Raw genomic sequence first — 14,606 nt, 5'->3', positions numbered from 1 at the left:
CCCTGCCTTGCGCCGTTACCTGTACCTCGTGCGGCCACGACGCCTCCGCTCGCACCCATTCCCGTGCCACACGCGGCCGCATCGGCCCCGCCTGCACCCCGCGCGGCCATGCCTGCGCCACGCGCGGCCCCGTCGATCATGCCTGCGCCACACACGGCCCCGTCGATCCTGCCTGCGCCGTGCACGGCCCTGTCGACCCCGCCTACGCCACGCGCGACCCCGTCGACCCCACCTGCGCCACGCGCGGCCCCGTCGATCCTGCCTGCGCCACGCGCGGCCCCGTCGACCCCGCCTGTGCCCCGCGCGGCCCCATCGACCTCGACTCGCTTCGCCAACCCCGCGCTCGTCTACCACCGCCACGGCCACGCCACTACCTCGGCGCCCCCCGACTCAGGCTTGTCGACGAGCGTGGCCCGCTTCGCCGACCCTGTCGTCGTCTATCACCGCCGCGAGCCGGCCACTCCCGCCGCTCTCGACGTTCCGGCAATCCGCACCGAGCCGTCCGTATACCACCCGGTCGCCATCCACCGCGACCTCGGACACGTCCACCCGATGGTGACTCGGTGCGCCGCTGGCGTTCTTCGCCCCGTCGACCGACTGATCCTGGCAGCTGATACGTCCAGCACTCCACCCGACGCTTCCCCGGTGCCCTCCTCCGTTCGCACTGCCCTTGCCGACCCACATTGGCGTCGTGCTATGGAGGAGGAGTATGCGGCCCTCTTGGCCAACCACACCTGGGACCTGGTGCCGTGTCCACCAGGCACCAATGTGGTCACCGGCAAGTGGCTATTTCGCCACAAGCTAACCTCGGACGGATCCCTCGACCGCTACAAGGCCTGTTGGGTCCTTCGGGGCTTCACACAGCGCCCCGGAGTGGACTACGACGAGACCTTCAGCCCCGTCGTCAAGTTCGCTACTGTTTGCGCCGTCCTCTCCCTCGCCCTCTTCTGCGACTGGGCGATCCATCAGCTCGATGTCAAGAATGCCTTCCTCCATGGCACTCTGACGGAGACTGTCTACTGCAGCCAGCCCACCGGCTTCGTTGACGCTGCCCGTCCGGATCTAGTTTGTCGGCTGAACCGATCCCTGTACGGCCTCAAGCAGGCGCCACGGGCATGGTACAGTCGCTTCGCCTCCTACCTGGCCTCCATCGGCTTCGTCGAGGCCAAGTCAGACACGTCCCTGTTCATCTACCGACGTGGCGACGACACCGTCTACCTCCTGCTCTACGTCGACGACATTGTGCTCACGGCCTCCACCGCCGACCTTCTCCACCGCACGATCGTCGCCCTTCAGCGGGAGTTCGTGATGAAGGACCTGGGGCCCCTACACCACTTCCTCGGCATCACCGCCGAGCGCCGGCCTCAGGGTCTCTTCCTCCACCAGCGCCAGTACACCATTGACATCCTAGAGCGGGCTGACATGTCTGACTGCAACCCTTGCTCCACGCCTGTCGACACTCAGGCGAAGCTCTCTGAGGACGACGGGCCTCCGGTCGCCGACGCGACATCCTACCGGAGCCTGACCGGCGCGCTCCAGTACCTCACCTTCTCTAGGCCCGACATCGCATACGCCGTCCAGCAGGTGTGCCTGCATATGCACACTCCGCGGGAGCCTCATCTCACTGCGCTCAAGCAGATTCTGCGCTACCTCCGCGGCTCCCTCGACTATGGCCTCCTTCTCCGACCATTCCCGACATTGGAGCTCGTGGTCTACACCGACGCTGACTGGGCTGGCTGTCCCGACACGCGCCGGTCCACCTCCGGCTACGCCGTGTTCCTGGACGCCAACCTCGTCTCTTGGGCCGCCAAGCGACAGCCCGTCGTCTCTCGCTCCAGTGCTGAGGCCGAGTACCGTGTCGTGGCCAACGGCGTGGCAGAGGCCTCCTGGCTGCGCCAGCTCCTCTACGAGCTCCACAGTCCCCTCCAGCGCGCCACACTTGTCTACTGCGACAACGTCAGCGCGGTCTACCTCTCCACTGACCCCGTGCAGCATCAGCGCACGAAGCATGTGGAGATTGACCTGCACTTCGTCCGCGAGCGTGTCGCTGCCGGTGACGTTCGGGTTCTCAGCGTCCCCACCACGCTGCAGTTCGCCGACATCTTCACCAAGGGGTTACCGTCGAGTGTATTTTTAGACTTTCGATCTAGTCTCAACATCTGTACAGGATAGAGTTGTGACTGCGGGGGGTGTTAGAATACCCGTCTAGGGTTTGGGGTCTTCCCCATGTAATTTCTATTTCAACCCTTTGTGATGGGCCAGACCTAATTACCTAAGTCTACACCCAACCCTGATTAGGGTTAGGACTTCCATTCCAACTGAGGAGATCAAGATCCATCAATGAACGAACTGAAGATAGACCTGAAAACTGACGACAACTCCTAGCTCTGAATGAAAAGACCTGAATTATTGGAGGGAACTTCTCTTGTGCTTTCTCCACAATCCACATGCATGAATCTATCAAATGCCTGTCCACACCAGTCTTCAAAGTTATGTCAAATCAGGAATAAAATAGGTAGGGAAAAAGCAATCCTATCCTATACCTACAATAATGTTAGATACCATAACTACCTTATCCTCTTACACCGTTTACTGTAGAGTGTTAATTGGGCGGGCAATGCAAAATATAATATTGAAAATGCCAGAGCAGATGAACTTGTACTAGTAGTACACCGTCATGTGCATATATGCTTTCTTTTTCTAGGTTGAAGAAGATGTACGTACTTTAAGACTATCTCAAGTGCAGCATTTCAGATAAAAATTTAGTCCCGTCTTTTCATTCTTGCATTGTACTTGCCGCATGCTGGGTCCTGAACTTATTATAGTATTGTTAAGTATAATACGCGATCTATATCATGACTAATAATTTAATGCTTGTTTCCTGATGGCCTAGCAAAGGTGACACTTGATGGATTGAAGTCAACATGCTGACGCTAACATGTAATCAAACGTAAGTAAAATATATTTATGATTGAGCTTTTTTTGCACGCTGTCCGGAAGCTCCATTTTTAAAGACATCTCTCCAGTAGCTTGAGTTCAAATTCCGACTACATACCTTTTAAAGTAATACTCTGATTGACCAGCATATGGACTTCTATTTTATTGTTTTTTTTTGTGTGTGTGTGGCAAACTAAGCAATCTAGAACATAACTTCGGATAAAGGTATATTGACTATACAGATCATCTGTTTGAATTAATTTATTTCTGCTTCTTGATGTTCAAATGATATTTAACTATGGTATCTCTACTGCAAATTGGCAAAACTTTCATATTAGTACGTGCTCTTTTGGCCCTATGCATACATCTGCAGAATAATGTGGTTACATATCTGCTTAAGCATGCAGCTTTGAACAATTGTTAGCTAGCTCGTTATTATTTGCAAAGAGATATAGTTAAAGCAGAGCCAGTATATGGACACAAATATCTTTGTGCATATGATCACTGAATGCCTGAGGAAATAAGACATACTGATCCAAGAAAACTTCAGTGAATCCCAAAAAAAAAGAAAAAAAGCACCGGCTGCCAAGAAATGTTTCTTGTAACCAGGTTCCATCTACCATCTACATTTGACACAAAACTTAGGAGCATCTTAGCTCGCTAAAGCTAGACGTCCTGTCATGGCCCTGTCTTGATTGATTGGACTCTTTTCAACTGACGGATCTGCTTCGTGGATCTTGAAACTCGTTAGGCTCTTTTCCAGGATGAGTTGGCGCTGATATTCACATCTGCAGCCTGTTAGTCGAGACCTGAAAAGTCATGAGCCATGTTCTCTATTAGGATACGAATATTTTGTGCCAAATTCAATGATTTGTGTCAAGTTTTGCATTGAGTCAGGTCACACACACACAGAGACTCACCTGCTGAGTGTTTTTCATGTTTCAGCCTCATTTCTTCCTGTACAAATAGCCCTGTTGCCACCACCATCCAAAAACTGATCGCTCTCGGTTTGTGCTGAAGAGGGCACACTAAAATGCTGTCTCTCAGCCTGGAACCATTGTGAAATTTGGATATAAGAGATCCAGGCGAAGATCTTTTCAGCTATTTTTATATACACTATTTGTGAAACGCTACCTGCACGATAGTCTGAGGATCTGATGCTGTTGCTGCTGCTGTTGATGCTCCATTATTCAGGCTCTGATGCTGCTGCTGCTGCTGTTGCTCCTGCACCATGTTAGCCATGGCGGCTGAGGAGGCGTGAGGAGGTGCCAGGTTTGGCCTGACAGGAAGGCCCGCCAAAGATGGGAATGGTGGCTGGATTGGTTGCCCAGGAGGGACTCCGAACACCGGCATCGTGTTTCTGGCAGGCATTCCGATTCCGAGACCCCGTGGTAGTGGCGCGCCTGGGATCATCGGGCAAGGGAAGTGAGCACCGGGCATGTGCGGAAATGGAACCGCCGCCGCCGCCGCCGCCGCGCTGTTCATATCGAGGACACCCATCCCGTAACCCAATCCCATGCCGAGATGAGGGAAGTGAGCAGCAGCCGGAGGAATCTGCAGGTGCTGCATGGCTGGTGGCAGCAGCATGGGAGGAATGCACAGCCCACTTCCCATGGACATCATCTGTGTGATGTGTCAGTGCATCAAAGAGAACCACCATATATCTTGTCAGTGCATCGATCTATATGGAAGAAGAACCATGCTACATTTCGAGTTTTAGTCAGTGTACCTGCACTTGAAGCTGGAGGGTTTTGAGGTACTCGATCGCTTCGTCCAGCATGGAGGCCTTGTCAATCTGCGCGCAATGAGAGAGATGATGAGACGATACATCTGTTTATTGCTACCAGTTCCATCTACCATCTACATTTCATACCTTGTTGCAGTTGGGGATGAGCTCTTGCAGGGCACGCATTTTTTCATTGATCCTGTCCCTTCTCCTCTGCAGGTTTGTTGTTGCATTGCATTGCATGCATTACAGTGCGGTGAGTTCAAGTGCACAGCTCCAGGCTCCAGCTCGAGATCGATCGCATGGCATATTGGCATGGGACTTACCCTTTCGGACAGGTTGTGCACCTCCGCGGTGCGGCTGCGCTTCGCACCTCTGCTGCACGATCTTCTCATCCCACCGGACTCATCGTCAGGATCCTGAAGAGAAGAGAACCAGTGTTAGATACTCCAGTGTCCAAGGTGTGCGATATCTTCACATCCTCTGCTTACATCATCTTGACTCGCGGAACACTCGGCCTGCAGGGTCTTCCTCTTCTGTTGGCGCCAGGACTCGTCGTCCTTTCCTGTCCCAGCACCATTGCCGGAGCAGACCGATGAGGTGGCGGTGGCGCCCGCAGCCTCTGACGCCTTCCTGGTCTCTACTTCTTTCTGCGGAGGAGTCATGTTGTTGTTGCTAGGTCTTTCTTGCTGCAGGTTACCAGCCGTCGGCGTCGGCGGTGGCGCTGCTGCTGCGCATGGAAACCGCACCTCCTTGGGCTGCTGCGACGGCCACGCCGTCCTCTGGTCCACGAACACGGCGGGGGCAGCTGCAGTTCTCGGCCCACTGGCACTGGCCGACTGTAGCACCGTCGACTCCACGCGGGTGCTCGTGGTGGCATTGGACGCCTTGTCGGTGCCTGTCTGTGGCGGCCTCTGCCGCAGGCTGGCACGCGCCATGGCTGCCGGCCTAGAGAAGATGGAGAAGTTCATCAAAGCCTCCCCGCCGCCGCTCTCCTGCCGAGGCTTCCTGGCGGGCGCGAGCTCAGCTTGTGGTTGTGGCTCAGGCCTGCCGGCTGGACCTGGTACTGGTGCGCGGTGGGTTTCCTTTGAGGGCTCTGGTCCTCTGCCGGTGGTGGGATTGGGAACCGGGGTGCTCCGGTTGTCGTTGTCGTCGCCGGTGTGCTGGACTGCTGGTGGTGGTGGTGGTGGTGGTGGCAGAGGGCCGAGGCTCGTCGTCGCCGCCGCCGCATGCAGCTCCGAGAAGAAATCTGGGATGAAGCTATCTGCCAGGGCAGGCGCGGCGGGACTGGCTTCGTCGACGATGGGGATGGGGTAGTGGATCCACGGCACGGTGTCGTCGAGGTCGGCGTTGTCACGGGGGGCGTCTAGGCCGGCGGTGGCCGAGGAGAAGTCGGCAAAGAGACCTCCTCCCGTCTTGAGCAGCGGCGGCACCGGCTGCCTTTGTTGAGCTCTGCTGCTGCAGGTGAAGGTGAAGGGCGGGAAGGCGGCCTGCTGGGGCGGGTGTTTCCTCGTCCGCGCGTGCACCACCGCCTGGCCGTTCTCCCATAGCAGCTCGGCGAAGTCGCTGCTGTCGGACCTGCTAGGCAGCGGTGTTAGCAAGCAAGCAAGCAAGCAAGAACCCGGAGACAAGGTTGAGCTTGAATGAGAAGGAACCGCTCACATGGTGCCGGGGGTCGGAGCTCGCAGCTGGGAGAGGACAGAGGACACACGCTTGGCTTGATGAAGGTGATGGGAGCAGCAGGGCTCCTTGCTCATAAGATACGGTGTCGGTGAGCAAAGCACTGGGAACGGACGTCGTAGATAGGTGCAGTGCAACATGCAACAGGAGACGCTGCTGCTTGGTGTAGACTGTAGAGTGCTACAGGAGGGAAGGTCGTCGGGACGGGAGCTCTCGCGGCGAGCGGGGGCAGGAGGGGCACAGTTGTTGTTGATAAGGTGGGGGACCTGGGCAAGCGCTAGCTGTGACGGAAATGGACAAGCAAGCACGGTGCTCTGTACCGGCCAAGCTAGGTGTGTATCCACTGTGCTGTGCTTGCCACAGTCTCTTCCTTGTACTCTTCTTCCTCTCCTAGCTAGGAGTTGAGTTGGGCATACAGTGGCAATTATTTTTCGTTGCGCAGTTGGCTGATCCCACAACCACAAGCTTGTTACTACTACTGCTCCGTAGTACTAGTACTTGCACAGCGAGATCTAAATGATTGGATGGCTTCTTTCTTCCTTCCCTGCTGCGCACCTTGACAGCCTGCGCAAAGCAACTGCACCCCAACCCCCCAAGTGTGCATGTACTTGCTGGTACAGAAACCGAGCCGTCTATGGGCATGCGAATTAACAATTACTATCAGAACCGACGGCTTTGCCGAGTGTCTGAAACACTCGGCAAAGCCTTAAAAACACTCGTCAAAGGTTTTACCGAGTGTCGCACTCGGCAAAGAGGGCTCGGCACACAGTGCATCGGCAAAGTCTTCTTTGCCGAAAAAATTTTCTCGGGCACTCGACAAAGTGATTTGCCGAGTGCCAGAGAACACTCGGCAAAGAAAAGCAGACGTTACGGCGCCGGGTGACGAAGACGGCGTCTTTGCCGAGTGACTGCCTGACAACACTCGGCAAAGAATCCGCCGGAGGGGTTCCCCATGTCAGGTACTTTGCCGAGTGCTTGGTGTGGCACTCGGCAAAGCGTGCTTCTTTGCCGAGTGCCAGAGCCATTACACTTGGCAAAGAACCTATACCGGTGCCCAGGTCTTGGTTCTTTGCCGAGTGTTATGGTTCTGACACTCGGCAAAGAGGTGCTTTGCCGAGTGTTACACTCGTCAAGACCAGTACACACCTTTTTTATTTGTTTTCCCTATTCCATCCAAACAAACAAAAGATATTTCATAGATATCACATATATACATCACAGACATATATAGCCAACACAAACAGTATTAACACAAATTCTGACATAAGTATTCAACATAAGTTGAGAGGTTCTCAACACAAACAGTATTAACAGAAGTTCAGAAGTATCAACACAAGTTTACACGCTCTGACAAGTATTCAACATAAGTTTTGTGTTCGAAACACTAAATACATAACTCTCATGGAGGTGGGCGGTTGGACTGGTGCTGCGTTAGGTTGTACCCTTCATGAGGGTTGTTGGATGCCGCCCCAGATTGGCCCTGCACAGAGAAGAGATTGCATGTGTTATACCAGATGCATTACCAACATGTAACTACAATTTTGGTACTCACAGAAGTATGGAACATAGCAGGGTCAACTGCAGGGAACAATGGAGGTGGCGGAGCGAAACCCTGTGCAGCGCCTGTTGGAGACTTGTTCTCAAATGCTATGAGTTAAGAACAAGGCAACATAGAAAAATGTTAATTGTTGAAGTCCTTCGTCCTTCGAAGCATTATTCCTCTCAGGATATAATGATTTTCGGACGAAGGTTATGAAGGGTGTACCTTCATAAATACAATGACGAAGGATGAATTATAAGGAATATAAAGAATATCATAGGCAATTACACATTATTATTATTAATTTATCTTTGCATTATTATTATGCAAAAACAGAAATAACATCGAATTACAAATGTACCTTCAGCTTGAAGGAGATGAAAGTACAAGTGTGACGCAAAAGCGATTGTCAGATCAACGTGAACAGTACGGGGGTACTGTTCACCTATTTATAGGCACAGGACACAGCCCATACAAAATTACATTTATGCCCTTTACATTTGATAATAATTCTATAGTAATCTATCGAGGTCTGAATAGCCTTTTCATCTTTAAGTCGGTTTCATTTTTTGCTATCACGCCGAAGCTTTCCTGCTCACACCTTCGGCGCTGTACCAACCTTCGTATTATTCTGGTCTGCTGTGATACCGACTTGAGTCCGAAGATACCTGTTCACACATTATACTCCAGAAATACTGTCAAATCCTGTTTTTGAGGACCTTCGTAAGCCGAAGGCCCCTAACAGTAGCCCCTCGCAATATTAATTTGTTTAAAATAATAAATTTAGATTGCGACATGGACGAAGGCTTTACGCCGAAGGTCCGAAAAAACACCTTCCCTTTGCTAGAATAGCAACATTCTCTGACAAGTGGGGTCTTTCAATTTTCAACGCACTGGGCGTATAAATACAGTCATACCGCAAACTCATTTGGCACGCTCTCTTGCCATCTGCTCCCGCTCACTCAATTTTTAGCTCTTGCGCACTAAAATTTGCTGAGCGTTTAGTTTTAAAGCTTCGGCTTTGAAAACAGTTTTTTAGCGTTTCCGAAGATGTCTGAAGAGAAGAAAGCTGCTGCTGAGATGAAGCTGAGTCTCGACGAAGAGAAGAACTTGGGGTTTCTTATAGCGATGTCGAAGACGAATACAGAAAAAATCACCAATGAGATTCTGGAAGGTTTGTCTGAAGATACTGGTGACAGCGACAGTTATGATGTGGACAGTGGTGGTGAAGACTCCGAAGATCGCCCTTGGCGACCAAGCCATGCGGTTTTCAGCAAATCAATTATCAAAGAAAATCATCTTGTTAACATGAGAGGAAGGTATTTCCGGGATTTGTCCATTGTGAGGGCCGACGAAGGGGAAAAAACTTGTCCACACCCTGAAGAGAATGAAGTCGTAGTGTACCGAAGCTTTTTGAAAGCTGGACTACGATTTCCCCTGAGCGAGTTTGTTGTAGAGGTGCTGAAAATATTCGAAGTCTATCTTCACCAACTTACCCCCGAGGCAATCATAAGGCTGAATATCTTCGTGTGGGCCGTGAGAAGCCAAGGTCTGAAGCCTGATGCAAAAAGTTTCTGCAATATACACGAATTATCATACGAAAGAAAACCTTGGGGTAAAGAACAGTACCATAATAATTTTGGCTGCTACAGTTTTGTTTCTCGATCCGGGTCAAGTTGCCCCGTGCCAACCTTTCGGAAGAGGTGGCCCGGCGACTGGATGACAGAATGGTTTTATGTGAAGAATGACCTGACAGTACGAGAAGATATCAAAGGTATAATTATGCGCCCTATTTGGCAAAGCTTCGGCCTTCGGAGGCCGAAGGTTGAAATGAATGAAGCTGCCGAAGAATGCCAGAGAGCCTTCGGCGTTATCTGTTCTTTTATTGGGATGAGAGATTTAGTACAAGAGCATATTGCCTTCAGGGTATGGCCGCTCGCGGAGAAATGGGAAATGCCGCAAGAAACCATAAAAGAAACCGACGAAGGTGGACTTATGAGGCTGAAATATACTTTTAAGTTCGGAGATAAATTCGTTGAGCCAGATGACGACTGGTTAAAAAGTATTGAAAATTTAAGTGATGAACTGCTTGGGGCTTATTCGAAGGCCGAAGATACTGCACTGTCAGCAGCCTTCGGAGGCCGAAAAAAGAAGAGGCTGAATCGGGTGTTTGATGCAATCGGGTTCGTCTACCCTGACTATCGTTATCCCATTCGAGGGCAGAAAAGAAAAAACACAACCTCTGCGAAAGAAGAAGCTGCAACTGCTACTAGCGAGCCCAAGCCGAAAAGAAAGAGGATAAAGGTCCTTACACATCGGCCGCGCTATATTGAACCAGCTTCGGTGCCTGAGTTCACCGGAGAAACTTCTTCGGCCACCGAAGCTGAAAAGCCAACCAAACTGACCTTGCTGCCAGAAACCGCAGAAATGGCCGAAACGCCAACAAGGATAGAATTAGAAGAACCGAAGATTTTGTTACCAGAAACAAAAGAGATGGCCGAAGCGCCATCCACAGAAAAAATGGAAGAAGTGAAAAAACCAACTGAGGAAAAAACATCAGAAGTTTTGAGTCCTTCAGCAAATGTTGAGACAGTAAAAAATCAAAAGGTGCCAGCAGTGACTCCGAAGAGAAAGAGAATGGCTAATGTGCTAGATGTTCTGGAAACAATTAAATCTTCAAGCACTCCTCCGAAGAAAACTATTGTCATTCCCGAAGCGAAAACTGAAATTTCTGATATTAAAGTTCCAGAGCAAGAAACTGAAGCCGGAGCTGGGTCCTCAGAGCCTACGAAAATTAAATCCTTGGAAACCGAGGAAGAAAAAATAACAAAGCCAACTTTTGTTGAAGAAATCAGTATCATTGCCCCCGAAGCATCCCCTAAAGACTCTGATTATATTGTTCGTCATGCTTGGGGGAAAAAATTATCAGAAAAGGAAAAGCAAGAGGCCCAACGCTACGCGCAAAAACTGAAGTATCCAAAGGGGGCGCTAATATTCAATGGCAGTGGAGAAGAAGACTTTTTGTATTGTCTCCCTGACAGCAAGGAGATTTCTGTCTGTCGGGAGATAAGCAAGAGCTTCGGATTCCCAACATTAGAAGACGGGCTCTCGGTGCTGTCGAAAGACGAGTTGGCCGACAGCTTGGCATTGAAAGGGAAATGTGCCTTTGGGCCATTTCTAAGTATTTTGGTGATTGAGTGCCAACACAAGTACTTAAATGTGAATCTATGTCCATGGATGAACAAAGTGCAAATCAAGAGCTAAGGTATGTTTCTAAGTCTTAGTACATTGGTTTTATGTACTAATATACTTGTCTAAGTGCTAGAAACAGAGAGAAGAAGAAAAGGAGATTGTTGGCTGTGTACAGCCAACAGGCTGTTTCGGTCTGGGGCACCGGACTGTCCGGTGGTGCACCGGACAGTGTCCGGTGCGCCAGGCTGCCTCGACCTGAAGACGCCGCTCTCGGGAATTTGCCGACGGCGTACGGCTAAAATTCACCGGACTGTCCGGTGTGCACCGGACTGTCCGGTGAGCCAACGGTCGGCCGAGCCAACGGTCGACCGTGGAATCTGCACGCGACACGTGGTCTGGCCAACGGTCGGAAGGAGGCACCGGACTGTCCGGTGTGCACCGGACTGTCCGGTGCGCCAGATCTGCAACGGTCGGCAACGGTCGACTGCGCTATTTAAGGAAAGGAATCGGGCACCGGACAGTGTCCGGTGTGCACCGGACTGTCCGGTGCGCCCGATGACAGAAGGCAAGGATGGCCTTCCAGATTTGTTCTCAACGGCTCCTAGCTGCCTTGGGGCTATAAAAGGGACCCCTAGACGCATGGAGGAAAAAACCAAGCAACCTTAGAGCATTCTTGATCATCCACACTCAGTCTTTGCGCATCCGTTTGTTATTCTAAGTGATTCGAGCTCCGTTCTTGTGAAGAACTTTGAGATAGTCTTTGAGCTCGATTCTTGGCCGTGTGTGTGCGCATTTCGCTGTGGATTTGTGTGTGTTGCTTCCCTCCCTTACTCTGTGCTTCTTTGTGAATCTTAAGTGTAAGGGCGAGAGACTCCAATTTGTGGAGATTCCTCGCAAGTGGGATAAAGATAAGCAAGGCAGAATACTGTGGTATTCAAGTGGGTCTTTGGACCACTTGAGAGGGGTTGATTGCAACCCTCGTCCGTTGGGACGCCACAACGTGGAGTAGGCAAGTTTTGTACTTGGCCGAACCACGGGATAAATCACCGTGTCTCCTCTGTGTTGAATTCTCTGTGATTGTCGTATTGTGCAAGATCTTCTCTTTAGCCACTTGGCAATTATTGTGCTAACCCCTAACAAGTTTTTGTGGCTATAGGTTAAGTTTTTACAGGATCACCTATTCACCCCCCCCCTCTAGGTGCTCTCAATTGGTATCAGAGCCGTTATCTTCACAAAGGGACTTACCGCCCGAAGAGATGGATCCTAAGGGGAAGGGAATCGTGATCAACGACAAAGAAAAGGAATCCTTCGTCAACGAGCCGAAGGACGACAAGCCTACCGACTCCGGCTCGGGGCATAGACGGAAGGAAGGGAAGAAGAAGACAAGGCGCATCAAGGAGATCATCTACTACGACGATAGTGATGAGTCTACTTCTTCCCAAAAGGATGATGACAACGACTACAAAAAGACGGTCAATTCGAACTTTTCATTTGATTATTCTCGTATTCAACATAGTTCGAATTCGCATTTGCTTTCCATTCCTCTTGGCAAACCTCCACACTTCGATGGGGAGGACTACGGATTTTGGAGTCACAAAATGCGTAGTCACTTATTCTCTCTCCATCCAAGCATATGGGAGATTGTGGAGAATGGAATGAAATTTGATAGCTCGGATAGCCCTATGTTTATAAATGAACAAATTCATAGAAATGCACAAGCTACTACTGTTCTCTTAGCGTCTTTGTGCAGGGAAGAGTACAATAAGGTGAGCGGCTTGGACAATGCCAAGCAGATATGGGACACCCTCAAGATCTCTCACGAGGGGAACGACATCACCATGCTCACCAAGATGGAGTTGGTGGAGGGCGAGCTTGGACGATTCGCCATGATAAGGGGAGAGGAGCCAACTCAAACTTACAACCGGCTCAAGACCCTTATCAACAAAATAAGGAGCTACGGAAGCACGCGTTGGACGGATCACGACGTCGTCCGCCTAATGCTCAGGTCCTTTACCGTTCTTGATCCTCATCTCGTGAACAATATTCGTGAGAATCCCAGGTACACGATGATGACGCCCGAGGAAGTACTTGGAAAATTCGTGAGCGGGCGGATGATGATCAAGGAGGCAAGATACGTCGACGACGCGTTGAACGGTCCACTCCACGAGCCTCAACCCATTGCTCTAAAGGCAACAAGGAGCAAGGAGTCGCTACCTAGCAAGGTGGCGCAAGTTGAGGCGGCCGGGCTCAATGATGAAGAGATGGCTCTCATCATCAAGAGATTCAAGACGGCGCTAAAAGGTCGAAAGGGACAGCCAAGCAAGGCCAAGACCAAGGGAAAGCGATCATGCTTCAAATGCGGTAAGCTTGGTCATTTTATTGCTAACTGTCCCGAAAATGATAGTGACCAGGAGCAAGGGAAAAATGGGAAGAGAGAGAACAAGAAGGTTTACAAGAAGGCCAAAGGCGAAGCACACCTTGGAAAGGAGTGGGATTCGGATTGCTCTTCGTCCGACTCCGACGACGAAGGACTTGCCGCCACTGCCTTCAACAAATCGGCTCTCTTCCCCAACGAGCATCACACTTGCCTCATGGCAAGGGAAAAGAAGGTAATCACTCGTAATGCTAATACTTATGATTCTTCCAGTGATGATGAATCTAGTGAGGATGAGATTGATTACTCTAGTTTATTCAAGGGATTGGATAGAACTAAGATAGCTAAGATTAATGAGTTGATTGATGCCTTAAATGAAAAGGATAGAATCTTAGAGAAACAAGAAGACCTTTTATATGAAGAACATGATAAATTTGTTAGTGCACAAAATTCACTTGCTCTAGAAGTTAAAAGAAATGGAATACTTTCTTGTGAACTTTCTACTTGTAATGAAACCATTTCTTCTTTGAAAGGTGAAATTAATGTTTTAACTGCTAAACTAGAAGTAGCAAGTAACTCGTGTGTTGAAAATATTACAATTTGCACTAGGTGTAAGGATTTTGATGTTAATGCTTGTAGTGAACACTTAGTTTCAATTTCAAAACTAAATGATGAAGTGGCTAGTCTTAATGCTCAACTTAAGACTAGCAAGAGTGAAGTTGATAAAATAAAATTTGCAAGGGATGCCTACACAGTGGGTAGACACCCCTCAATTAAGGATGGTCTTGGCTTCAAGAGAGAGGCCAAGAACTTAACAAGCCATAAAGCTCCCATCTTCGTCAAGGAGAAAGGGAAGGCCCCTATGGCTAGTAGTGCTAAAAGGAACCATGCTTTCTTGTACCATGATAGGAGACATGCTAGAAATACTTATAATGATTTTGATTCACATGTTTATGATTCTCATGCCATGTTTGCTTCTAGTTCTTCCTATAAGCATGATAGAGATATGTGTAGGAGAAATGTTGTGCCTAGGAGAAATTTTGCTCATGTTCCTAGAAAAGTTGTGAACAAACCTTCTACCATTTATTATGCTTGCAATGCTCCCTTTGCTATTTGTAGAAAGGGTAAGAAGGTAATTGCTAGGAAGTTAGGGGCAA

At 50.0% G+C, this 14,606-nt stretch overlaps 1 protein-coding gene across 1 annotated transcript; it reads right to left on the bottom strand.

Annotated features, from left to right (window-relative positions):
- Window positions 1–3,447: 3,447 nt before the first annotated feature.
- On the bottom strand, window positions 3,448–6,633 carry LOC100279991 (uncharacterized). The gene is made up of 8 exons (NM_001361011.1): window positions 6,326–6,633; window positions 5,155–6,241; window positions 4,990–5,082; window positions 4,811–4,876; window positions 4,667–4,732; window positions 4,072–4,560; window positions 3,858–3,985; window positions 3,448–3,746 (listed from the first exon to the last, which is right to left on the bottom strand). Exons 1-7 carry the CDS (start codon window positions 6,481–6,483, stop codon window positions 3,872–3,874), a joined length of 2,073 nt encoding a protein of 690 aa, NP_001347940.1. The 5' UTR covers window positions 6,484–6,633; the 3' UTR covers window positions 3,448–3,746; window positions 3,858–3,871.
- Between the last annotated feature and the right edge of the window lie 7,973 nt (window positions 6,634–14,606).

Source organism: Zea mays, chromosome 8 (genome assembly GCF_902167145.1).
Source record: "Zea mays cultivar B73 chromosome 8, Zm-B73-REFERENCE-NAM-5.0, whole genome shotgun sequence".
NCBI lineage: Eukaryota > Viridiplantae > Streptophyta > Magnoliopsida > Poales > Poaceae > Zea > Zea mays.
The sequence above is the reverse complement of the archived record's forward strand: the minus strand, read 5'-3'. Positions and strand labels throughout refer to the sequence as shown.

Bases quoted from the DNA above. Each gene is read 5' to 3' on its own strand.
- LOC100279991 (NM_001361011.1), bottom strand. From the start codon at position 6,483: ATGTTGCACTGCACCTATCTACGACGTCCGTTCCCAGTGCTTTGCTCA. The intron at 4,877-4,989 runs GTAAGTCCCATG...ACAAACCTGCAG, and splicing joins TGCACAACCTGTCCGAAAGG to AGGAGAAGGGACAGGATCAA. The intron at 4,561-4,666 runs GTACACTGACTA...CACATCACACAG, and splicing joins CCCTCCAGCTTCAAGTGCAG to ATGATGTCCATGGGAAGTGG.